General features: G+C 50.3%; 1 protein-coding gene across 1 annotated transcript in view; it reads left to right on the forward strand.

Moving 5' to 3' along the window:
- The first annotated feature begins 498 nt into the window (after nt 1-498).
- The window catches only part of SCARA5 (scavenger receptor class A member 5), a 128,173-nt gene continuing 101,343 nt past the window's right edge, over nt 499-27,328 (forward strand). The window contains exons 1-2 of the mRNA XM_065908193.1: nt 499-847; nt 4,831-4,951. Of these exons, the coding sequence (XP_065764265.1) occupies nt 4,837-4,951 (115 nt within the window). The 5' untranslated portion in view covers nt 499-847; nt 4,831-4,836. The remainder of the gene's footprint in view (nt 848-4,830; nt 4,952-27,328) is intronic.

The following is a 27,328-nucleotide window of genomic DNA, read 5'->3' on the forward strand; positions in this document are numbered from 1 at the left end:
CATCCCTGTAGCCTAACCCTTGTACAATGTCAGTGCTTCAGAAATCCTGGCTTCCTTCATGAACCGCATTGAACTTGACTTTGGGAAGTTCCTTCAGCACCCTCAGAGTCCTCTTCTGAATCTCCCTGGTGTGGGCAGTCTGTGTCCTTTAAGGGTAGATACGGCTCCAAGAAAACACGGCAAGTAGTCATTCTACCCCAAATTAGGTGAATGAACTGAGCAATGCCAATCTTGTCCTATAAATAAATTTTCAAGGCTGGGTTCCTTGCGCAGCTCCTAAGCCAGGTCTAGCTGCCATTCCGCTAGAAGTTTTCCAAAAAGTATCTCGAGCAGAGCCTTTAGAGCAGGAGGGTGGAGTCCCAAGACCAAGGCTCCTCTGGACGCAGCAGGCATTCCTGTGTGAAGCTGTAACGCTGAGATTGGCCACTAGAGGGAGGATGCGTTCTGGGCCCCAGGGGAGCCTCGCAATTGCTCCAAGAACTTTATAAAGCCTGGCGGCCAGTGCAGCTGCAGTTCACGGCTCAGTCAGTACCTAGCGGAGCCGCTGGTGCCTCCACAGAACATCTCGCGCGCTGCCCGAGGCTGAACGAGGCCAGACACCAAGGGACTCCCACTTGGGCACGAGGTTGAGCCTTGCCTCCTGATCTGATCCTCCTGGAGAAGTGACCCCCGAGACCCTGGGCACCGCGCACTCTCTATGACTCCGTCTGGATTCGGCTGGCAGTGGGGACGAGCTCTGAGGGGCTCCCTGGGTCTCGGGGTGGGGGCAGTGGCCAGCTCTCCAGCCACCATGGCAAAGGCCAGGAACTGAGGGGACAGGTTCTGCAGCTTCACTGGGGGCACTCAGGTGAGTCTGGGCACTGACTGTCCTGGCACCTGGGCATGGCTTCCTAAAGGCAGCCAGAGGACACAGGGCACGGGCTTGGGCATCGCGTGGAGGTGCAGGTCCTGGGAGGTCTGCCAGGTTTTCATCCATCTGCCTGGGCTGGTGAGTGTGGGTATTTGGGAGCCAGAGGAAGTGATCGCCTTAGTGGCAACTCTGCCTGGCTTGTGTCAGAGCTCCAGAGCCTCTTCAGGGAGCAGATGGTACAGGTGCCAGTCTCTCCATGTGTGTGGTGAATGTGTGTGCATGCGTGTGCCTGTGGGTGTGCCCAGCGGTGGAACATAGGAAGGCAGAGCTTATTTATAAACCATCTGCACCTCTCTAGTTCTGAGTGATGCTTCAGATGAACAGTTAGAGGAGGACAGGGCTTAAAACCTCCTTAGCGATTCTCTCTCCAGAGAATACCTTGTTCATGGTAATCCCTATCTGATTTGGAGGAGTTATGAGCCCTATAGAGTTAAATGCTGGAACCCAGCAAGGCTGGGGCCACCCCTCTGCAGGAAGAATTGATTGAGTCCTGCTGCTGCCTGGAGGGGGGTTTGAGAATCAAGGTGCGGCTCCCAGGTCTGGTCTGCATTTGCAATTGCTTTTGCAAAGGGGTCCACATGACATTGTTTCTGGGACTAACTAGGAGGTCGAGGGGACCCAGAGACCCCTGTATCAGGCTGCTTGGCAGGATCAGAAGATGCCGGGGGACTGTGGGTGGTCACCCGGCTCCACCACCGTCTCCCCACCTGCCCCATCCATACAGCCCTCCCACGTGCCCTGTTCCACAGGAGACTCACAGAGCCCGTGTGGCTGGGAAGTGCGTCCTCCCCATCGCAAAGGCTGAGGCTGGACGTGTTAGCTGATGGACCAAGCTCCCCGGGGATAAGATGTGGTGCCAGCTTGGGACCCCCTGTCCTCTGAGCCCCCACTCCCCACAGGTCACTTTGGTGTCTACACCCTGCCCGGGTTTCCATGGCACTGGTCCCCTCCCTTCCAGCTCTCTTGGCTCCAGGGCCCCCACCTGGCCCTCTTCCCTGCATCACCTTGGGACCGACAGGCGGCCACCGAAAGGGACTGACACATGCATCCTGGCCGGAGCAGCCTCGTGCGGGGCCAGTGCCCTGGGTGGGGCTAAATGCTGGAACTCCTCCTCTCTGACATTCTTCGGGATGCCACCTGCCCCCTCGCAGTGCCCCTGGGAGGCGGGGGGCTCCCGATGGCGTATGGCTGTACGGTGTGGGACGAACACACACACACGCTCCAGGGGTGGGGGGTGGAGGCTGGAGGCACTGCTCTATCATCACCACACTTGGCAGTCGGTTGCTCACACTTGGCCCAAAGGCTCTGCAACCAATGATGGGAAGGTCTAAATTCCTGCCCCCCATTCCTCAAGAAAGAAAAACAGTCCCAAATAAAACCTGGGGCAGACAGAAAGCTCTTAGGTTTCATTCCCCAGTAACAAACATTAGCAGAGTCGGCTGAGCGCTTCCCATCTCAGCGCGCTCGCATCTGGCCCCTCTCCTTCTCCCCCGCCCCCAGGCTCCAGCTCCACCAGCGGAGGGGTGGGTAGGGGGCCGGGAGGGGCCGCCCTGACAGACACATTCCAGATAAGGAGCCCCACCTCCCAGCTCTGGTCCAGGAGCTGATGGGCAGAGAGAGAAGGTGGAAAGGCAGATGGGGAAACTGGAGCAATCCCAGCTCTGCACCTCCGCCTTGGCACTCGGTGCCCCCACAGGCTCTGGCAGCAGCTGCTGTTGCCTTTGGCAGAGAGAGGGTTCCCCCTCTCAGAGGAGACACTGGCCTCCTGCTTCGCCGCTCCCCAGGACTGAGGCCAGAGGGTGGGGTGCTGCACAGAGCGCTCGTGAAATGAGGGTGTGTCCTCTATAGCTTAGCAGCGGAGCCGCCTGGGGCCCCACCTCCAGGCCCTCCCTGGGTGGAGGACTTGGACAGAGGGCTGGCATCGGAGACTCGAAAACTGGACAGAAATGCAGCCTGGGAGAAGCTGGGTTCAGGGCTCCAGGAACCCCAGGGGGCAGGAAGGAGAGATGCTGGCAGGGCTGTGGGCTCCCCTCCACCCCTTCCTCCCAGAGGCTGGAGGGAAGGCCCACAGGGTCTAGGAACACCATGAGTGGGCATGTGCATACATGTATATGTGAGTACACATGTGCAAGGCCTGTGGCTTCTCATCACTGGAGGTCAAAGGCAGACACCCCATCCATCCCTCCAGGGCCAGTGGAAAGACAGGTGGATGGCCCTTGTAGGCTCTGGCCTCCTCTAAGCCCTGAGGTCATAGGTCCCTGGAAAGAAAGGTCAGGTCACAAAAACAGGGGATCTGTGTTTGCTGTGTCCGGCAGAGGGATCCAGCCAGCCTCTTCCTTCACTGTCCCCACTTACTGGAATGGGGTGTTGCCTCTTCCCTTCAGTCAGCGGCTGGTATCCCCTTCCGGCCACCTGCCAGGCCCTACCCCCTCTCCCAGCCGGCTCTCTGGTCCTCAGGGTCGAGCTGGCTCCATGCTGGGCCTAGGACCCACCCATCCCATCCTCCCAGGGTATTTATCTTCCAAAGAATCTACTCTTTAAAAGTGGGTTTTTTTGGTTCAATATCCACATAGCTATGGGCTTTCCTGGTGGCTTAGTGGTAAAGAATCTACCTGCAGTGCAGGAGACCTGGGTTTGATCCCTGGGTTGGGAAGATCCCCTGGTAGAGGGAATGGCTACCTGCTCCAGTTTTCTTGCCTGGAGAATCCCGTGGACAGATGAAACTAGTGGGCTACAGGCCATGGGGTTGCAAACAGTTGGACACAACTTAGTGACTAAACAACAACAATCTACATAAAGAGTATCAGAACCAAAAGTCAACATAAACTAATGACTGGAAGTGAGCTAAAAGCAGAGAGTCATTTGTGAAACCACTGAGCGTCTATGCGGGAAAAGGATATCCAGTATTTTATGTAAATAAACACTTTGTGATCCAGCTCCACAAATGAATTCTTGTGATTATACAAAGAAAGCAAACATATCGTAGAAAACCCAAAAAATACAGAAAACAAAACGAAGCGCAAATCCCCACAAGCCCCACCAGATTCCTGGAACACGTCTCACCCGGAGAAACCCAGAACATCTCCGCATATAATCTCCCGTCGTGTACTCTGGAATGTGTAGATATTGCAAAATGGGATCGCGTGGTGCACGCTTGTGTAAATGGAGCTGGGTCATTTCAAATAGCGTGGCACCTCCCCGTGTCGAGGGGGCATTCCTGGAATTCCACGGGGTCCACTCAAAGCCCCAGCCGCCCAGGAGACCATCCAGACCCCAGAGTCCTCTCCTGGTCTAGAGCTACCCAGGCCTTAGTGTCTAGGGGACCCCACCAAGGCCTCCTGCTCCCCAGACTCCCATGGGGGTCAGTCCTGGCTGTGGCCCCCTGAACCCAGCTCCTCTGACCATGCCAGCCCAGCCAAGTTTGGGAACAGTTCTGGTTTCAGTTCTGGTCTGGTGGTCTCTGTACTCTGTTTCATAGCCTAGTTTCCCCCATTTCCAACACAGAGCAGAAACGCCAGTCTCCCTGCCGTGCCCAGGACTCCAGAAGCTTGGAGAGTCTTCAGTGTGGCTCAGGAGGTTTGGCCCCTCCCAGCGCCCCCTGGCATGGCCTTTGGTGCCCTCCCCGCCAGCTCAGGGCTCCAGCCCCACCCAGAACCATGAGAGGGAGAGGACAGAGCCCATGGCCAGAAAGGTCCCTGGGACTGTGACCTCTCCAAGCCAAGGAAGCTGAGGAGGGGATTCAGATACTGGTGGCTGACGCCTGCTGATGGGGGAGGGTCCCTGTGTTCAGGCTCGGGGTCATCACGAGGGGGTCATGCTCGGGGGCATCCAGGCGATGCCTTGCTGTACAGATTCATTTCCATCTCCAGCTACAGCTGATTCTCTCTCCCCTGTATCTGCCCTCTCCTCTCCTGCTGCAGGACGCGATGGACAACAAAGCCATGTACCTGCACGCCACCGTGAGCGACCGCGACTCCAGCTCCATCTTTGAGGAGCCCTTTGATGGCAGGAGCCTGTCCAAGCTGAACCTGTGTGAGGATGGTGAGTGCTGTGGGCTGGGTCTTGGCTGCGAGGTCAGCCCTGCCCTCCCCCACCCTGCCACCCCATCCCCCACCGTGGCCTAATACCGCATAGGTTGAACTTCCTGCTCAGAAAGCTCTCTTCTCATTCATGCATCTCAACACACCTATGTGACCACAAAATGAGACCCACTTCACAGATGACCTAGCGCACACCACACTGAGAAAAGCGTCAGGCATCACACAGCTCGGGCTTCCCTGGTGGTCCAGTGGTAAAGAAGCCGCCTGCCAATGTAGGAGACCCGAGTTTGATCCCTGGGTCAGGAAGATCCCCTGGAGAAGGGACTGGCAACCCAGTCCAGTATTCTTGCCTGGAGAGTCCCCATGGCCAGAGGAGCCTGGTGAGCTACAGTCCACAGGGTCACAGAGAGTCTGACGTGACTGAGCAGCTAAACAACAATTACACAGCCCATCAGTCACAGAGCAGCCCCGGCACTGGGTCTCCTCACTCCTAGCGCAGTCCTTTTGCCTGCCATCCTCTCCTCTTCAGTGAGGCTGGGGTCACGCAAAAGGCAACTGAACCAGGAAGCCCAGACCCCTTCAGGTGACAGATCTTCAATCCGCTTCCCAAAGCTTTTGCAAGGAGGGATGCACCTCTCCAGGATGCTCATCCTCCCCCGAGACGAAGGCCCCAGGTCATGGCGCAGAAAGGGAGCCCTTCTCACTGCACCACACTGCATCTTTGGGGGCTAAAACCCTGGAGCAGATGGATGCAGTTTCCTCCTGAGGAGCTCAGAGCATCTTGCCCACAGCTGACTCCTATGCATCCAACAGAGCTCCACACTTAGTGGGTGCTTAATAAATGCTTGTTGCCTGAATGAACACACTCCTCTTTGCAGTTAGTATAGGAGAGCTTCATCCCCACTTCAAAGATGAACTGAAGGAAACTCATGTGAGGGTTTTGTGAAGATTTGTGATCAGTGAGATGGAGATTGGCTATCTTACGTTTCTCCAGGGAAACAGAACCAGTATGATGTCTACACTTATGAAGACACTGATTATGAGGAATTGACTCACCTGGCTATGGAGGATGGGAAGTCCCATGATCTTCCCTCTGTAGGCTGGAGACCCAGCAGAGCCAGTGGTGTAGATCAGTCTGAGTCAGACGGCCTGAGAACCAGAGAAACCAATGGTGTTAGTCACAATCTGAGGGCCAGAGAGGATGAGATGCTATGTCCCAGCTCCAGCGAGCAGACGGGAAGTAAAAAGCAAATGCCGCCATCTTTTGTTGTATTCAGACCCTCCCACCCACATTGGGGAGAACAGTCTGCTCTGATTCCACCAGTTCAAAAGCTAATCTCATCCAGAAACACCCTCAGAGGCACCCAGAATGTTTAATCTGGGTACCCTACGGCCAACCAAGTTGACATAAAATCAACCATTCCAGATGCCTTTATTCAAACTTTTTCTCAAGCACTGTGTTTCATTGTGCTCCACTCTGCCAGTTGCCTTTGTCTGGAAATTCCTCAAAATGAGAAATGACTCCTCATTCAGCCCCGTCTTTTCTCCCACCAGGTGCTGAGTGCAGGGAGGGAAGATGGGTGGCTCAGGCAGGGATTGGGGATTGTCTCAGCAGGGACAGGAGAGAGGAGATCTGGGCTCCTTTCCAGGTGGTGCTAGTGGTACAGAATCGTCTGCCGAGATCCCCTGGAGGAGGGTATGGCAACCCACTCCAGTATTCTTCCCTGGAGAATCCCAGGGACAGAGGAGCCTGGCGGGCTGCAGTCCATGGAGGTCTCAAAGAGTTGGACACAACTGAAGTGACTTAGCTTGCACACATCTGCCCTAGTAAAAATCCCACCATCAGAACTGTTTCTCTGGATTCCAGCTAACAGACACATTTTGAGGACCCACAATGTGTCAAGCCATGGGTTAGATGCCACAGATGCTCCAGAGAGAAATTAAACCATTCTTGCCTTCCAAGGGCTTCTGGTCCCAGTGGAAGGGACTGGCATGGAGACAGTTACCCACCGTGTAAAGGACGTCAAAATATGTGATTATTAAAGTCAAGAAGGATGAACACTTTCTGGTAAAGGCCTTAAAGACCGAATACCATTTTGTAAGAGAAGAGGTAGATGGAAAAATATTAGCAGCTGCGCTGAGACAGGCCAGTGTTTCTGTCAAGTTAATGACACCCGGGAAGAGATGAAGGACCCCGGGGTGCTGACTCCCTAGTCAGTGCTCAGCTGTTCCCCATCATCACATCCACAAAGGCCAAGGTGGCTTTCACATCCTTCAACTACCCTCTCTCCCCACCAGCCCATCAATAAACAGGCCTGGTTTGGCAAGAAAGAACTGGGGTGCAGTTCAGAGGGCTAATTATAGGGCCATGAGGGCCAGTATTGGGTACCAGTGGGGAAAGCCATAGCAGGGAGACCCTGGGTGGGAAGAGGCCTGGGGAGCTGTTGTTGGGTCATCATCTCTCCTTCTCTTGACCTCATCATACCCCTCCTTTTCTGCACCTGGGATTTAAAAGGTCATTTGAAGCTTCCCTGATGCCTCAGATGGCAAAGAATCTGCCTGCAGGGCGGGAGACCCGGGTTCAATCTCTGGGTTGGGAAGATTCCCTGGAGAAGGAAATGGCAATCTGCTCCGGTTGCCCGGAAAATTCCATGGGCAGAGAAGCCCGGTGGGCTATAGCACATGGGGAGTTGGACATGACTGAATGACTGAGCACATGGATGCACAAAGACAGGGATCCCTGAAATCTAAAGGAGGCAGAACAAATCAATTCTAAACTTGATTTCCACATTGTCTGGGTCTCCTCCACGCTCATTCCTGGATGCCAGACATGGGGTGGGGGCGTGAGGACGCTGGAAAGACCGGAGTATTGAGATGAAACAGCCACCTAAAAGCTCCTGGGTTTCTTGGATTTCCCCCTTCCTTGTCATCTCTAAGAGGAAAATGGTGAGCTCTGACTTGGGGAAATTCAAGCCAGATTTGGTCTGTTTCCCCAGCACTTGGCTTCTTCGACCCTCATCTCTGGAGAAGGAGGAAGGGGTGGGGCTGGCAGGGGCAGAGAAAGGCGGACGGGAGAGCCGAGGTGGGGACCTGCCTGCCCCCCAGGCTTTGAGTAAATGAAAGCAGAGTTGCTGGGGCTCCAAGTCCCTCCCAGTATTTTCCCCTTGAAAGCAGGGAGGTGGGAAGGGGAGGTGCCTCCCCTTGGCCCCAGGGATCTTAGGATCAGCGGAAGCAAAGCTGAAAAACTGCAGCCTAGATACTGAGGTATGCGTGTGTATTCAGTTGTTTCCAGCTCTTTGCGACCCCATGGACAGCAGAGCCTGGCGGGCTATAGTCCAGGCTCCGCTGTCCATGGGGATGCTCCAGGCAAGACTACTGGAGTGGGTTGTCATGCCCTCCTCCAGGGGATCTTCCCAACCGAGGGATTGAACCCACGTCTTCTGTGTAGGACTCAGGCTGTAACGCAGGAGGGACTTTAAAGTGTTAGGGTGTACATGCCTAATTTTCATGCACTGGCAACCCCTCCCCCCACTCCTCCTTTACTTTCCTCTCCATCTGTCTTTTCCTCCTACCCTGCCTCCATCCCTTCATTCTGTCCAGGGACCAGGTGAGGAGGAAGCTGAGGGGCTATTCAGGCTGCAGCTCCCCATCCACGCCATGACAGCCCACCCTGCCCCTCTAGCGTGGTGCCTCCCACATCCTTTCAGGCTCTCTCCCTTGAGCCCTCAGCTCCATGGTGACACCTTTAGGACCTCTTCATCCTCTGCACCCCTTGGCCGGGCCCCCCCTTAGGACCCCACCAGCCTCCTCCCTGTGTCTGAGCCCCACTGTGGCCAGGACGGCGCCCAGGGCAGGTGGCTCCTCACTTCTGGGTCTCCAGTGGGGAACCCCATGGGTTTCATCTGTGTGGTTGGAATTCATGGGCAGGCTCATGGCAGAACGTGACCTCCAAAGTCTTCGCTCTGTGCCTGCCCCCTCCTTGCTTACCTCCGTGGTCCAGCCTTTCTCCTCCCGCCTGAAAGCTGAAGCCTCTCTTGTCTGGGGCCAGTAGGCGGAGGGCTGGGCGTGGGTGATGTTTGGCAGGACCTGGCTCCTCCACGGCCCTCTCCAAGGGCCAGCGAGAGGTGTTAGTGTCAGAAAAATATTGCAGTCATGCTCACCCCGCGGCCTCGGGCCCTCCACCACGCTCCGAGCATCATCCACCCGCTGCAAAAGGGCGGCCCGCGGAGGTAATGAGTTACACATGCGACCCCTGCAGCCAGGCCGCTTGCTGAGTGTAGGGTCCGAACTCCCTGTTCCCGCGTCCCTGCCCCGTAAAATTAAATTACTCCCCTCGGGGAACCGCCACCTTTACTTTCTCAGCCATCAAACCTCCTGAGTTCATCCGGCGTAGCTGAGGGCTGGTGGGCAGCCGCCCAAAGGTGGGAGTGGATTTCCAGGGAGGCCCCCAGCTATCTTGGTCCCGCCTCCTCCCGCAGGTTGGAGAATCAGGCACCCAGGCCGGAGAGCAGAGATGTTAACCCGTGCGGTGCTGCGGGCGCGCGCGCTGACTCCGGCTGTGCTCACTGGGGCTGGTACGCGGGTGCGATCCTGGGTGTCTCTGGCCCCATTCTTTCCACAAGAGGGAAGGACAGCCAGGGAAGGTGCCAAGAGCCGGGAGAGTGAACTTTGGCCAGCCTAGGATCTGTGCAGAGTGTCTTCCGTTGCCCCTCCACGCCCACCCCCTGCCACTCAGCGATCTGCCTTGTGGGGAGCCACCACAGCCTGGAAGACGGGAGGTCGGCGTGTGTATTTCTCAGATCCTGTCCTACGGGGTCACCTTGGGCTGCTGTGTCTTTCCGCCTGAGGCAACAGCTCCTTGTAACCGCGCTCTCCACGTGGCTTTCTGCTTCCAGGCTCCAGTAAGTGCTGCCCGGGTGGGCTCTGAGAACACCGCTCTGGCCCTTGTGGGCGTCTCACACCTTGGCTACAACTTTGCACAGATTCCCTTTTTTAAATCCTGTGACATTCTCTGATTTGAACGGGCTGTCTGCCTCACTAGGGTCCTGACACTCTTATCCTCAGTGTTCCCATCTGCAAAATGGGAATAATGTTACTCAGCTCTTGGGACCTTGGAGGAATCAGGTGATATAACCTGAGTGAAGCACTTCGGACTTAGTACACCCTCAGTACACAGATACTTCACCTCCCTGCCCTTTGGGGAGCCCCCTGAACACCTTGGGGAAATGGAGAAGGAGAGGGGGAGACAGAGATGTCAGGAGCAGCGGCTGTCACCCAGGGTCTCCTAGGAAGCACCCATGCCACTTTTCAGAGACCCCCGGCCCAAACAGTGTTTTAAGGTTGGTTCCTCCCTTTTCTTAAAGAAAGCAGCGTTTGGGTTTGTGGGCTTCCCCGTGAAGCCTCAATACTCAAGGAAGCCAAGCAATTTCTTTTAGTCCTATTCTCCAAATAGTAGAATCTGTAAGGAATATTCTGGGTCCCCGGGGCATCTGGTTCTGTGGCAAGTCCGTGTCTGTCCACTCCCCACCTCTGTCAAAGTCACTGGGTCCCTGAGGTTGCTTACTGGAAGATTTAGGGGTGTGTTTCATAGTCACTGGGTGGAAGCTGGCTTTGCTTTAGACCACATGGCCTTGCTCGCCCTGGGCACCTGGGTAACATCTCTAGCATCCATGGTAGTCTGCCTCACCCATTACGGGGATGGCCCTGCAGGGCGGCAAGAAGCACTGGCCTTGGAGTCCCACAGACTGGGCTCCATGTCGAGCTCTGACACTTGCAGGCTGTGTAATCCTGATCGGGGGCTTCCCATGTATCTCAGGAGTAAAGAATTCGCCTGCTAAGGCAGGAGACGTGGGTTCGATCCCTAGGATGGGAAGATCACCTGGAGGAGGGCATGGCAACTTACTGCATGCAGTATTCTTGCCTGGAGAATCCCATGGACAGAGGAGCCTGGCGGGCTACAGTCCATGGGGTCGCAAAGAGTTGGACATGACTGAGCACACAGCATGCAACCCTGTTTGAGTTCTTAGCTCCGTCTCCTCTGTAAAATGGAATCATAATGGCTCAAGACTCAGGGTTCTTGCCAAGCAACAGGAGTTATTCCACATTTAGTCCTTGCAGAGCCTGGTGTATGCTGAGTGCTCCTAACCACTAGATCTTAGGGTGAGCGTTGTCGCAGCCTTTCTGCCTGCCTGGGTCCACCCTGGGGCCACAAGTCGCTCCGGTTCCTCCTCATGTTCTGTTTTCAGTCTTCAGGACAGGGAACTTCCTCCCTCCCTCGTCCGAGGTTTATCTGGGGTTGTTGATTCCTGATGTCAGATAACAAGCAGTGTGATAGATGCCTCCTGGCTTTTCTCCATGTCTTTCCCGGGGCCGTGGACCTGGCCTCCCTGGCCCCCTTCAGCCTGTCCATCCACAGTCATGTGGAACCGTGTATACTAAGTTCCCTCTGGCTGGCACTGTGTGCCTTGGATTCACCCAAATGTCCCAATACCCAGCGCTGTGTCTTGCCCATAGAAGGCATCTTTACTTGCTGAATGACCAACCACATCCTTGTTCACTAAGCCCAAAAGTACCAGGATAAAGGAGGACTGAGAGAGTTGAGTTTAAGTCATAAGGAACTGGGACTTAAATCATCCAAAGAGGACAGGGTTTTAAAGTGCTGCTGATGCAAACAGAAGTGAAAGATCTTGGGTCCTGCCTTCAAGGAGCTCAAAGTCCCCTGAAGAATTCACCTGCCAAGACAGGAGATGCACTGACATGCTGACAGACCCTGCCTTACGGTGTGGTTCAATTCTCTAATGGAAGTGCAGTTAGAGGAGAGAATTTCACAGTCTACCTGGGGGAGAGAGGAAGTTCTCCTGTAACATAGGAGTGTGGAGGCGTGGACAGGAGCAGTGGTGGAAAAGCAGTGGGGTTCACGGTTAGTAGGTCCTGGTGAGATCAGGGAAGCCTGACGGGATGAAGACGGGAGGGGCAACTCTCACCTGGGATGTGTGAAATCAGGATTAAGAAAGGGCCTCGCTTATTGGTAGAGCCAGAGTGTAATGTGAGCAATGCTAAATTTTCTAGTAGCCACATAAAAAGAGACATCTGAAAAAACTTTAAATACGGGAATGTATTTGATTTAATCTAATATATTTTAAATGGCTGGGCTTCCCAGGTGGTGCTAGTGGTAAAGAACCCGCCTGCCAGTGCCGGACATGTAAGAGACATGGGTTCAATCCCTGGGTTGAGAAGATCCCCCGGAGAAGGGCATGACAGCCCACTCCAGTATTCTTGCCTGGAGAACTCCATGGACAGAGGAGCCTGGTGGGTTATGTCCATAGGATTGCAAAGAGTCAGACATGACTGAAGCAACTTAGCACATAGCACACATTCAAAATATTATCAATTTGATATGTAATCACTGTAAAAGTGATGGAGATATTTATATATTCTTATTCAGGCTGAGCCTTCAAAATCCGGTGTGCATTTTTGCATTCCAAACCTGGCTTATCTTTGGCCACATTTCAAGTGGGTTAGAAAAGATGTGACATCAAAAGAGAAAGAGTCAGAAGTGGAGATTGGGAGACAGCAACAGTGATTGCAGAGAGGGGTAGGGAAGCAGGTGTCCCTTAGCAATGAGGAAAAGTGTACAGTCGTGTGATGTGGGAGCTGGGGATTTAGGAAGAAGAGAGAGAAGGTTCTGGAAGTAACAATGAGGAGCAAAGAAAAACACCCCCTGCACCTTTAGGTCGGTTTCATAAGGATAGGAAAAAGAAATCTACACTTAAGGGAAGCAGGTTTCAGTTAAAACAAGAAAGAAAAAGAAATCTTCCAAGCAGAGGTTGGGGGAATCAGGAATTTTTCGGATGACTGGCTGGGAGGTCCAGGGCCACAGTGGGAAGTTTTTGGCAGATGGGGAGGGAGATGTTAAGGAGGATAAACAGGGCTGCCTGGGAATTACAGTGGGTGATGGGGAGCCCTGGGGCTTCATGGAGCTGATGGAGGCCAGGATTGAGGCTGGGATGCTGGTCTCAGGGCAGAGCTTCTGGCAAAGCTGAATGTTGGTGCTGGGGGTCTTGGCAGGAGTGCAGAGAGTCCCAGAACTCCAGCACCCTCTCCCTGGTGTGTGGGCCGGGGGAAGGGGGGTCTTGTCCTGGAGCACCAGGAGCCCTGGAGATCATTTTGGCTCTTGTGGAGTGAGGGAGATCGTGGGGAGGTGATGGGAGGATGGCAGGGGTCCAGTAGAAGTGATGATACAGTGTGATGTATACAAGCGATCTCAGTACATGGCTCCCCTTGATGGAGTTCGTGGCTGGGGCTTCAATACATTGTCTCCATTAAACCTCAGGATGAGTTAATATTCCCAGTTTGTCAATGAAAAAATGAAGTCTTAGATGAAGTTAATTGCCCAAAGTCACCCAGCTAGTCAGAAGCAGAGCCTGGATTCCAGTCCACAGCTGCTTGATCCTTAAAATCCTGCCCCTCAGCACAGCTCACCTGGTTCACTGCAGTTCCAGGACTCAGAGACCCTGTGCATTCAAGAACCAGGCTGCTCGTGGTGAAGGGCTCTGAGCAGATTCTTTGGAGTTTCAGAGGTGGAGTTGTCCTGGGTTATGACATAGCTAGGGCAAGGCCGTGGGAATAAATGGCTGTGATACAGGAGACAGATGGAATGAATTATTCTAAAAGGTGCCGCTGGCAGGAAATAGATATAAACCCAAATAGGTTTGGACAAGAGCATAAGGACAGGGTCTTAAGTGGCTTTGGCGGGAAGCCTGGGACAGTAACCTCTATGGACATTAGGTCAGAAAGATGCCCCTCCCTCCCCAGCATCCCTCCCTCCCCCTTCACTTCACCATCTCCTGGGGCTTCTGGAGTCCAACCTGCCCATGCAGAGTTCAGCAGGAGGATTGGGAAGACATAATATAGCCACGAAGAGAGGGCCCAAAGAGGTAGGGTTGGCGGGGATCCTGCCCTGAAGACACGCATGCTGGCTAACCTAAGATCCAGCCACAGAGCTGGTGGGGACCTGTGATGGTCCCAGCCTTCTGTACGGTGTCCTGAAGCCCCCCTGCTCCCTAAGCCTTCCCACTCCCAGTTATCTGGCTTGAGATTAAGTTCAAGTCAGGATAACCAAGATGTTCACAGCGGGCAGAGGAAGCCCTGTCTTCAGGAAATCTTGTTAAGAGTCTGTCATACAGAGTGAAAAAGTCAGAAAGACAAATATCGTATATTAACCCATGTATGTGAAATCTAGAAAAATGGTAAAGTTGAATTTATTTGCAGGGCAGGAATAGAGATACAGACACAGAGAACGGACTTGTGGACACAACAGGGGAAGGAGAGGGTGGGAGAAATTGAGGAAGTAGCATTGACGTTCATACATACACTTGGAATTCTCCTGGCGGGCATACTGGAATGGGTTGCCATTCCCTTCTCCAGGGGATCTTCCCGACCCAGGGATCAAACCTAGGTCTCTCATACTGCAGGCAAATTTTTTACTCTCTGAGCCACCAAGGAAGCCCCTAATACACATGCTGCTGCTGCTAAGTCGCTTCAGTCGTGTCAGATAGCTAGTGGGAACCTGCCGTATAGTGCGGGGAGCTCCGCTCGATGCTCTATGACGTCCTAGAGCAGTGGGATGGGGGTGGGAGGGAGGGGATGTATGCATATATACATAGAACTGATTCACTTCGTCTTACGGCGGAAACAAACCCAACAGTGTAAGCAATTGTATTCCAACTAAAAATAGAGAGAGCGCGGCAGCTTCAGGGACGGGGCGGGCTCTAATCTCGGAGACGCAACAGTGAGTGGTGGCATGAAGCAAGATCTTCATTCTCTGCCCGGGAATTGAACCTGGGTAGCCTGGATGGAAACCAGGAATTCTAGCCATCAGATTAGCAAGGACTAGAGGCTAGAAGCTGTTTTTCCCTGGATCTTTGCCAGTCTCAGACGGTAAAGCGTCTGCCTACACTGCGGGAGACATGGGTTCGATCCCAGAGGGGGGAAGATCCTCTGGAGAAGGAAATGGCAACCCACTCCAGTACTCTTGCCTGGAAAATTCCATGGACGGAGGAGCCTGGTAGGCTACAGTCCATGGGGTTGCAAAGAGTTGGACATGACTGAGTTACTTCATTTCACTTGCCACCAGTGAAAAATGCATTTATCGTGGAGGCAGAAACTGTAACCTGCCTGCCTGCTAAGTTGCTTCAGACGTGTCTGACTCTTTACGACCCTGTGAACTGTGGCCCACCAGGCTCCTCTGTCCATGGGATTCTCCAGGTAAGAATACTGGAGTGGGTTGCCAACCTCCTCCAGGGTATCTTCCCGACTCGGGGATCGAACCCACCTCTCTTACATCGCCTGCATTGGCAGGCAGGTTCTTTACCACTGGTGCCACCTGAGAAGCTCTAGAAACTGTAAATGCAGGTACGAAATTTATTATTAGAGATATAGCACAACAGCAAGTGGGAGAGAACATAGGAAAATGGCTTTCTTAGCTAAGAGACAGAAGCAAGGCAGAGATGCACACCCAGAGAGAAAGGGTGTGTGCATCCCCCTGGTGAGAAGGAGCGCGGTAAAGAGGCAGTTAAGTCATTTATACAGGGCAGTTCTTCTGGGTCTTTGTCTTCCTTCAGGCCGATTATCTGGCTTCTTTTTCCACACCTGACCTACCCTGGTACACTCCTTGGATGCACACATACCCCGCAGGCAAGATGCATCTCGAAGTGAAGGCTTCTATGAGGAGCAAAACTCATTATAGCCTGGTGTTATCCCCTGACTTTTGACCCACAAGGAGCCTTTCTGCACATGTATAATGTCTCCCTTCAGCGGTAAAAGCATCTGCCTACAATGCGGGAGACCCGGGTTCGATCTCTGGGTCGGAAAGATCCCCTGGAGAAGGAAATGGCAACCCACTCCAGTATTCTTGCCTGGAAAATCCCATGGACCAAGGAGCCTGGTAGGCTACAGTCCATGGGGTCGCAAAGAGTCAGACACGACTAAGCGACTTCACTTCATTTCACTTCACTTCTCCCAAAAGAGGAGGGAGCAAAGATCCTTTAATCCTTCACTCAATCAGGGTTTTGCCCCTCTTTGTCCCTGCCATGACTATTACCTTGACTCTAGCCATGACTATCACCTTAAGGTGTTTACAGGAGACAAAGCCTGGCCATTTACCCTGTTTCTGTTGTTACTTGCATTTCGGAGGGCTGATTGTAAATGCCTTACCTGGAGCCCACCTATCTCAAGAAATAAGTATCCAGCCTGAAAGATCAGTTCTTCCTTCTCCAGTGAAAGGCAAACAGGAGGTCAGTTGTAAACATCTAACCTGGGGCCCATCTATTTCCCATATCGGCTCTGGTCTCCTCTCCTGGCACTCAGCGCGGGTTAGTTTCTATCATCTGTGGTCACCTTGGGGAGCTCAGGGAATCCAACTAGTGGAGGAGGGAGTTGGAAGATAGACAGTGCCAGGGACAGGGGCAGAGGGCAGCAGTCAGGTCGTGAGGTCCAGACTGAAGAGGATACTGAGCGTAAGGGGAGACCGGGCAAGGTTCCTGTCTGCAGCTTGCAGGAACCCTTTGGTTTCCGCTTGCCCTGCTTTCCCTGTATGTTGATTCATTCAGCACTATTCACTTTTTTAATTTTTCAAACTTTTTATTTTGCACTGGGGTATAGCGGGTGGCTCAGTGGAGGAGGCAATGGCAACCCACTCCAGTACTCTTGCCTGGAAAATCCCATGGATGGAGGAGCCTGGTAGGCTGTAGTCCATGGGGTCTCGAAGAGTCAGACTGAGTGACTTCACTTTCATTCTTCACTTTCATGCATTGAAGAAGGTAATGGCAACCCACTCCAGTATTCTTGCCTGGAGAATCCCAGGGACAGAGGAGCTTGGTGGGCTGCTGTCTATGGGGTCACACAGAGTCGGACATGACTAAAGTGACTTAGTAGCAGCAGCATCAGTGATGAAGCATCTGCCTGACAATGCAGAAGGCACAGATTTGATCCCTGGGTCTGGAAGATCCCTTGGAGGAGGGCATGGCAACCCACTCCAGTATTCTTGCCTGGAAAATTCCATGGACAGAGGAGCCTTGTGGGCTACAGACCATGGGATTGCAGAGTCGGACACAACTGAATGATTGAACATGAAATAGTTAACAAACAATGTTGTGACAGTTTCAAGTGAACGAGGAAGAACACGTCCACTCTCCCTTACACTCCCCTCCCATCCAGGCTGCCACGTCACACAGCGGAGTTCCCTGGAGCACTATTCACTGTTAACAGCATCTCTGAAAATGATCTTATAGTTTGTCTACAAGTAACAGTGAGCTTGATCTTGTCCCTCTGCCAGGCAAGTTCTATCTTGGCATCTTAGTTCTCTGACCCTTTTCTGACCTCAGTGTACTCTGCCAAATGTACGAATCCACTCCTTCCTTCTGGAGCTGGAAAGATGAAGTCCTTCCTGATGTCCAAACCTGGATGAAAGATGATGTCCCAAGCCTAAGGGCGGCTATTAAAATGTAAATGTGACATCTCAACTATTCTAAGCATTTCCATTGCATCCAAGGGGAGCTGCCTTTTGCGTGTAGGTTTATGGGGCTGGGGGAGTCTCTGAAGGATGCTGACAGACTAAAGGTGAAAAGGACATTGCCTTGCCAGGGGGTGGAAGAAAGAAAAACCAGCCTTCCAGGAGCCTCAGTTTGCGGGGTGTGTCCTTTCCTGGCCCTCTGTGAATGGCCCTCCCACTAAAGGCATCTTGTTTTGTGATCAGGAATATAAAAACGGTTGTTCTAGTTAAGTTTTCAAAGCCCAAAGTTATTTCTGGATAGTTTAGACCCTAGGGGACTTCCTTGGTGTTTCAGATGGTAAAGAATCTGCCTGCAATGCAGGAGGCCTAGGTTCAATCCCTGGGTTGGGAAGATCCCCTGGAGAAGGGAATGGCTACCCACTCCAGTATCCTTGTCTGGAGAATTCCATGGACAGAGGAGCCTGGCAGGCAACAGTCCATGGGGTCACAGAAGAGTTGGACACAACTGAGCGACTGAACAACAACAATTAAAAATGCAGTGAAAAATAAAAGAAACAGCACAATACCTGGATACAAAGATGAACTGTGTGTGGAGAGGAAGCTGTTTCTTATGCCAAGGCCCCAAGATGTCAAAGTATCAAATACAGAAACTAGAATACACATTTTTATTTTGTTTTATTTTTTAATTTGGCTGTGTTGGGTCTTAGTTGTGGCACTCAGGATTGCTTGCCCCTTGGCATGTGAACTGTTAGTTCCTTGACCAGGCATCGAACCCACATCCCTGCATTGGAAAGTGAAGTCTTAAGCACCTGACTGACCACCAGGGAAATCCCTGAATACATGGTTATTACAAAAACCTAAACAATGGCTTGGAGGGCCCAGTATATTTATGTTTGGTTTACTAGACTCTCTTATCTACACACAGCCAACAGATGTTGATTGAGTATCTGCTACATGCCAGGACCTGGGGGATCCAGAGATGAATCATAGATCTTATAGACCGTGCCCTCTGGGAGCTGACTCAGGACAAATCTATATTTTTGTTCATCGATTGATGAGTGCAATTCTGTTCCCATTATTAGCTATCTGATCACTGGCCATCTGCCAGTGAAGCTCTGTACATGACAACTGTTGGTTCCAGCCCTTACCACGGGGCAAAGGTTCGGTGGGTCTGAGGACCGTCACTTTTGCTCAGACCCACTGAACTTTCTTCAGGGGCCCAGCCTCAACTGCTGCCTGTGCAGAGGCCAGAACGGGGGGCTTCTGAGCTTGGAGGCCTCAGAGATGGTTCTAGTTCAGTTCCATACAGGTGACAAGGGCTGTGGCCTTAGGTTTCCTGTCTTCAAAACCAGATCCCCAAGCACCCTAGATGCCCATCGACAGAGGGATGGATAAAGAAGCTGTGGAACATGTACATAATGGAATATTACTCAGCCATAAAAAGCAACGCGTCTGAGTCAATTCTAGTGAGAGGGGTGAACCCAGAGTCTGTTATACAGAGTAAAGTCAGAGAGAAAAACAAGCATCATATGTTAAAGCATATGTGTGGGATGCAGAGAAATGGTACTGATGAGCCTATCTGCAGCGAAGGAATGGAAGCGCAAAAGTAGAGAACAAACTTGTGGACACCGTGGGGAAGGAGAGGGTGGGATGAACTGAGAGAGTAGCATTAAAATTGCCTGGAAAATTCCATGGACCAAGGAGCCTGGTGGGCTGCAGTCCATGGGGTCGTGAAGAGTCAGACACGACTGAGCGACCTCACTTTCACTTTTCACTTTCATGCACTGGAGAAGGAAATGGCAACCCACTCCAGTGTTCTTCCCTGGAGAATCCCAGGAACGGCAGAGCCTGGTGGGCTGCCATCTATGGGGTCTCACAGAGTCGGACATGACTGAAGGAACTTAGCAGCAACAGCATTAAAATAAATGCATTACCATATGTAAAACAGATAGCTAGTGGGAAGTTGCTATATAACACAGGGAGCTCAACTCAGTGCTCTGTGTTGACCCAGGGGATGGGAGGGAGGCTCAAGAGGGAGGGGACATATGTATAGATAGAGCTGAAGCTAATACAACATTGTAAAGAAGTTGTCCTCCAATTAAAATGAAAACAGAACAACCCCCTCCCCACCCCTGCCAGAAACCTAAATGGCCTTTCCAACTCAATTGGTGGTAGGAGTTGGGGGAGTGAGACGGGAGGGGGTGGGATATTAAAGGTATCCATTCCTGCCCGGAGGACTCACGGATTCATCAGACCAAGGCAGACCAGGGCATGGGCTGGATGTTGCTCTAGCAGCCAGGAAAGAGTAATGATTTAAATATGGAAATAGCTGAGCCCTGGCCTCCACGTTGCAAATACATCGTCAAGTGATTTATTTCCTCTGACGAGGTGCCAGGAGAGGAAATGGGAATCTTTTTGAGAGGGATTCCAGGGTCACTCCATTGAAGGAGCATCCCTGGCCCCAATTTAGACCGAACCCTGAGCCCGCTGTTGTTTTATATATATGTGTATAATTTATTTATTTTTGGCTGTGCTGAGCCTTCTTTTCTTCGAGGGCTTTTCTCTAGTTGCTGAGTGGGGACTTCTCACTGCAGTGGCTTCTCTTGTTGCAGAGCATGGACTCCAGGTGCTTGGGCTTCAGTAGCTACAGCTCCCAGGCTTTACAGAACGGGCTCAGCAGTTGTGGTGCACAGGCTGAGTTGCTCTGTGGCTTGTGGGATCTTCCCGGATTGTAGATTGAACCCATGTCTCCTGCATTGGCTGGTGGCTTCTTTACCACTGAGGTACCAGGGAACCCCAACCCTTACCTTCACTCCCTTTATTGTTTTGAGTCTCTCTGCGTTGACACAGCCTTCCTTCCAACCCACGTACTGCGCATGTTGGATAAGAGTACAGGCATCTCCCCTGAGCCCCAGGACCTCATTCTTTTCCTGGCCCCTCCCCTCCTCCTGGGTTGCGGTGACCAGCCAGCTCACCTTGACTGCCCTCCGTCCCCTCCCATCTGGCTTTCTCTCTCCGTCCCTCAGCCCCAGCTGCAAAATTATATGCACATCAGCCAGAGTCCCTTCCCACTGCTGAAAAATAAGCACACAAGCCCCTGATTGTTCTCAAAAATTTTCATGCAGAGTAACTTGAGAAATAGATAGGGCTGGAGAAAAATAACAAATATTGCAAGGAAGTTACAAAATATCTCTAGGAGTACTTGGAGAAACTGTCCTGGGTCATCATAACATCTAAATTGAATTAGCTCCACCATCCCTCCGTCTCCCTTTCTTAGAAACGGGATCCCATCTGATCACAGGGAATACTGTTGTTTCCTCTGTCTCTCGCCCTCACAGGGCTGTCTGCCTCGAAGACTCAGGTGTGTGGTCCCGTGGGGTAGTGGTGCTGGGTGATCACCCGGGCCCCACTGGTGGTGTGGGACCCTCCCAGACTCAGGTCAGATGAAACTGCTCTGCCATGTCCTTGCCTCACACCCTCCTCTTCCCTTTATTGAGGGAAAGTAAACAGAGGTCCCTATGAAAGCCAGAAAGCCGAGGCGGCTTCAAAGCAGAGGTCATTTGGGGCTCTCTATTACAATGGACAGTGTGGGTGATGAGTAACCAGAGTGAGAATGATGGAATCAGCCTTGGGTGGGTTTAACAAGATCCTTCGATGAAATGAGTGCCAAGGTCCCTCCCAGCCGTAAAAACCTTATCTCCACCTGCTGTGTAGGAGCTGTGGGACCACAGAGAACAAAAAAGAAAAGGCTGTTTGTTGTTGTGTGTGCATGTGTTCCGTCGCTTCATTCGGGTCCAACTCTGCGACCCATGGACGGTAGCCCGCCAGGCTCCTCTGTCCATGAGATTCTCCAGGCAAGAATACTGGAGTGGGTTGCTGTGCCCTCCTTCAGGGGGTCTTCCTGACACAGGGATCGAACCTGTATCTCCTGCGTTGCAGGCAGGTTCTTCACCCACTGAGCTATCTGTTTGTTGTTGCTGAAACTCAAGTAGGTGTCAATTGAATAATTTCATTCTTTTTTTTAAAAATATTATTTAGACTCAGGTTCTTTGGAAAGAAGTTAATATCCACTTTTTTTTTCTATTTTTTAATTTAAATATATATTTAAAAAATTTTATAATGTTATGTTGGTTTCTGCCATACAATAATGCAAATAATACTCACTTTTGGTCAAATGCAATTTGTGAGTATTTTTTCAAATGGGAGGCAAATGAATTCAAAATAACTCCCCAAATGCCTTAAAATTATAGTTAAGAAATTGAAAAATCAGGGACTTCCCTAGTTCCAGTGGTTAAGACTTTGCCTTCCAATGCAGGGGGCATGTGTTCAATCCCTGGTTGGGGGAACTAAGATCCCACATGCCCCATGGCCAAAAAACCAAAACATAAAACAGAAACAATACTGTAACAAATTCAATCAAGACTTAAAAAATTGGTCCACATCAAACAAAATCTTGCAAGAAAAAAAAAAGAAACGGAAAAATCAATTTTGCAAAGAAAGGCTAAATTGATGCAGAGGCTGCCTCAGAATGCTCTCTCAGGCTCTCCGAACAAGTATGAAACAGAGGCAGGCTTTGAATCTGCCTGCTCAGAGCCCCACACCCATGCTTGTACCCTTAGGGGTGTCAGGAACCCTCACCTGCCTAATACAATATGTCCTCCAGGAAACAAAGGCCCTGTGGTTCCGGGGCTCCCACTGACATCGGGGGACCATCTCCAGACTCTTCCTCAGCTCAACTGTTTGGGGCTTAGTAGTTTTCAGATAAATTTTCCTTTTCTGTTCTTTAACCTTTGCTCCTAACCACCTCCCCACCCTCAGCAGAGAGTATTTTAGCAAAAGCTCTTTAGAGGGTCCTCTTATTCCCATGATTAAAAGGAAAGCTTCACAATTTTAACCTCAGGGGATAAAAAATGGTTTTAGACAACCCCCTTTTGGGTGTGTCCTTTTAAAGAGAAATCAAAGTTTTAAAATGAAGCTCTGATAATAGTGAGACTTCACTGATTTTCCAAAAATATGTCTTCATCTTGTTTTGATAATGAAAAATGCCTTACTCCAGAACTGGGTACCTGTTGCCATAGATATGTGATTTCATCATTGAATTGGAATCAGGACATCCAGGGGTACAGCTCAGGCTTCTAGATGTCTAAGAAGAGCCACGCCTGATGATGCTACTCAGCTAGGATTAAGTGTCAATTCAGTTCCAATGAACTTCTCCCACAGTTCACCTCTATAAGCACTAAGTAGCCATTCCAAATCATGGGTGAATAAGGAAAGCCAAGATTTTATTTTTTGGGACCAACATCTTGCTCAAAAAATATGTTTTGCAGCCAACAAAAATGTGTCAACTATTTGCATACGGTAACTTTAAGAACCAGTCTTTGCACCAAAAATAAATGGATTACACATGTCTTTGTTCTTGCAAAGAAACTTATTGTGATGGTTCTGCTGTGTGCTGGTTGATGGGTAGGGAGATGAATATCAGGAGACCTTTGGAAGACAGAGATGGAAATCAACAATTGTGAATAATGAGATTAGTACCAAAGATAAGGGCAAGGTTCTGACATGGTTATTTCAGTGGCACTTAATCTTTAACATTCTACCTTCTGGATTATTATCTTGAGCATACAAAAAAGTTTTGTTTTGCTTCTCCATAAGAGAAATCTTCTGTGAAGTGCATCAATATTTTTTTCCCCGCAACTTTCATTAAACTGTGATTTAATTACTTTTACTAACATCAGTGATTCTCAGAATGTGACTATATGCAAGACAACGGTATTCAAAGTGGTCTATGGGTGTGAATTTGCTGTTTTAATAATTAGATATTTATTTTAATGGACTAAAACCCATTTACTTATTCCATTATTATTCCATTAATAATAGTGTAATAAGAAGACACTAATTTTTCTACTTATGAAGATGATAGAAAATTCCCTTCTTGCATAAATTTAAGTTTAAAAAAAGTGGAGTGATGGCTTCCCTGGTGGTCCAGTGGTTAAGAATCCATCTTGCAATGCAAAGGTCACTGGTTCAACCCCTGATCGGAAAGATCCCACATGACCCAGAGCAGCTAAGCCCACGAGTCACAACTACTGAATCCAGTGCGTCTGGAGCCTGTGCTCCGAAACAAGAAAGGCCACTGCAATGAGAAGCCTGCACACCACAACAGAGTAGCCCCATCCGCTGCAACTAGAGAAAGCCTCCATGCAGCAACAGAGACTCACACAGTCAGTAAATAAATTTTTAAAAATGGGGCTTCCCTGGTGGCTCAGGTGGTAAAGAATCTGCCTGTAATTCGGGAGACCCAAGTTTGATGCCTGGGTTGGGAAGATCCCCTGAAGAAGGGAATGGCAACCCACTCCAGTATTCTTGCCTGGGAAACCCCATGGACAGAGGAGCCTGGTGGGATACAGTGCATGGGGTTGCAAAGAGTCAGACATGACTGAGTGACTAACACACACACACAATAGAGAAAGAAAATAATAGCCCAGGAATACTCGGCTCTGGCAAAGTTGTGCAGGCTTCATGTGGATGGGGTGTGTAGAGATTGAGAAACCGTCCACTGACTGCTCCCAGCCCCTCATCAGGAAGCATGACTCCCCACTGAGATAAACAACATCTCCCAGCCTGGCATGCAGAACCCATTCTGCAAGTCACTGGGTACTTACTTTTGAGTTGCTCTTTGCTCTTTTGAAGCCACGATCTTCTTTAAGGCTCTTGAGCCTCCTTCTCTTGGCTTCTTGATCTCCTGAGATGACACCCTCCTTTCTAGAGGCCATCGAGAGGTAAAAAACCTTTCCCTTGATTCTCCTAGACCTTGGAAGAGCTTTTGCTTTGTTTTGGTGGCACCCTTCTCTCTCTTGATCTGGTTTTGTGTGTGACCAAACAACTATATTTAATAACTAACAGCTTTGTCTGGTACTGTCTGGAACTCAGAACTGTTCTCATATGGAGGAAGAAAGTTTTCTTCTTAAAGTCACATGCTCAGTTGCTCAGTCATGTCCGACTGTTTGTGACCCCATGAACCATAGCCCACAAGGCTCCACTGTCCATGGGATTCTCCAGGCAAGAATACTGGAGTGGGTTGCCATTTCCTGCTCCAGAGGATTTTCTGACCAGGGATCGAACCCTCTTCTCCTGCGTCACCTGCCTCGGCAGGTAAATTATTTGCCACCGAGCCACCTGGGAAGCCCTATCCCTGTCTGCTATCAACCTACATCTTAACATCATAGTTTTCAAATTTATAATAGCTACAAATAAGACGATCAAGCTAGATCGAAAGAGTAAATTTCAGCCCATCTACAAAGGCCTGGGCTTCAAAGCCTTGCTGAGTTACTGCCTCCTCCAGGCAGACCCTGGGATGAGCTGCTGACACAGAAAGAATCATTGCCTCTGCAGTATCACACTTGGCTTGTGCCTTATCACCCCACTATACTACTTCATTTCACCTCTGTAATAGTTATCTGTTTATACAACTTCTTCCCCTCAGGTGTGAGCATCTGAAAGACAATGATCGTATCTTTATCTCTCATTCAACACATGTTTTCTGAATGCCTACTGTATGCCGGCACTGGTTTAAGAACTGAAAAGTTGGACATAAATAATGCTGACAAACTCTTTCCCTCAAGCAGCTTGCTGTCTTTGTGTTTCCCACTGTCTATCATAGTGTATTAGTTATCTACTGCTGCAGAACAAATTACCCCAAACCTTAGCAGCTTAAAGCAACAAAAATTTCTTGTCTCACCCTGTTTCTGAGAAAGCCATGGAGGTGAAAGGACATCTAAGATATTTTTTTTCTTCAGATCCAAAATGTTGCTCAGAAATATGTGTGTATACATATTTACAATCCCATATATCTAATTTATATATGTATAATCCTATCTGGCAGAAATCTGGGAGCAACTTAGCTGGGTTTTTCTGGCTCTGGGTCTCTGGTGAGACTGCTGTCAAGATCCCAGCCAGAGTGTAGTCATCTGATGTCTTGATCTGGCTGGAGAACCTACTTCCAGACTCACTCACGTGGCTGTTGGCTGAAGGCCTCAGTGCCTCAGCATGTAGCCTCTCCATAGTGTGTTCATGACATAGAGGCTGGCTTCCCCCCAAATGAATATTCCAAGAGAGATAAAGAGCAAGCAAGCAGGGAACAGCAGTGTCTTTTGTCTCATCTCAGAAGTGACACGCTATCACTCGTGCCATATTCTGTTGGTCACACAAACCAGTCCCTGTAGAGTCCAGAAAGAGTCTGTGCAAAGGGGTGGGATCCTCTGGAGCCTTCTTGAAAGATGGCTGCCACAGTAGGACAGTGGATGCTTAGGAACAGTCTGTTAGAGTTTTTACTGTTCATGGGTTTTCTCGAGGCAAGAATACTGGAGTGGTTTGCCATTCCCTCCTCCAGTGAACCACGTTCTGTCAGATGCAAAGAGTCAACTCATTGGAAAAGACCCTGATGCTGGGAAAGAGAGAGGGCAGGAGGAGAAGGGATCAATGGAGGATGACATGGTTGGATGGCATCACTGACTCAGTGGACATGAATTTGAGCAAACTAGCTCAGTTGGTAAAGAATCCACCTACAATGCAGGAGACCCTGGTTTGATTCCTGCATTGGAAGATCCACTGGAGAAGGGATAGGCTACCCACTCCAGTATTCTTGGGCTTCCCTTGTGGTTCAGCTGGTAAAGAATATGCCTGCAATGTGGGAGACCTGGGTTCAATCCCTGGGTTGGGAAGATCCCCTGGAGAAAGGAAAAGCTATCCACTCCAGTATTCTGGCCTGGAGAATTCCATGGACTATACTCCATGGCGTCGCAAAGAGTCAGATACAACTGAGCAATGTTCACTTTTCTTTTTCTGGGAGATAGTGAAGGACAGGGAAGCCTGGCATGCTGCAGTCCATGGCATCACAGAGTTGGACACAACTTAGCAACTGAAAAACAACAGAGCTTTTATCTCAACAATCCATAAGTCAAAACCTTTACTTTTGTTTAGTAGACTAATTTTTAGAGCAGTTTTAAGTTTACAGTAAAATTGAGTGTAAACTACAGAGAGTTCCCACATGCCCCTGCCCCACACATGCACAGCCCCTCTTTTAATCAACATCCCCAACTAGGGAGGTACACCTGTCACAACTGATGAAGCTACATTGACATCATTATCATCCAAAGTCCATGGTTTACATTAGGGTTCCCTCTTGCTGCTCTGCATTCTTTGGGTTTAGACAAATTTGCAATGTTTTAGACAAGTGTGCAATGAAATGCATCCATCATTATAGTATCATACAGAGTGGTTTTACTGCCCTAGAAGTTGATCCCTGGGTCAGAAAGATCCCCTGGAGGAGGGCATGGCAGCCCACTCTAGTATTCTTGCCTGGAGAATTGCATGGACAGAGGAGCCTGGCAGGCTACATACAGTCCACGGGGCTGCAAAGAGTCAGACACGACTGAAGTGACTTTGCACGCATGCACACATTTACTAATAGGCACTTCAGTTTTCTCCATATCTTTTCACGGCTTGATGGCTCATTTCTTTTACTTTTTAAAAAAGTCAAATAAATGACCATATTACTCATTGCATGGTTTTGGAGCGTTTTCAATCTTCCACTAAACTTAAGTAATTTGAATGGTTTACTCAGTTAACATGCTGCTGCCATACTACATTAAAAAACTAATAAATGTGTTTTGGGCAGACTTAGTAACTCGTCTTTACCCTATATTGTCTTCTTTCTTTCCCTTACAATCATATTCGCTAGCCATCTTGCCAGAATCATTCAGTGGAGTTCTGCTTGTTTAACCATTGGTGGAAAATCTCTGTTTGAAACCATTGTTATGTTCTGTTTAGAACAGATGTTTGTGTAATTTACAAAGTAATATTTTG

Source organism: Muntiacus reevesi, chromosome 17 (assembly GCF_963930625.1).
Source record: "Muntiacus reevesi chromosome 17, mMunRee1.1, whole genome shotgun sequence".
Classification (NCBI taxonomy): Eukaryota; Metazoa; Chordata; class Mammalia; order Artiodactyla; family Cervidae; genus Muntiacus; species Muntiacus reevesi.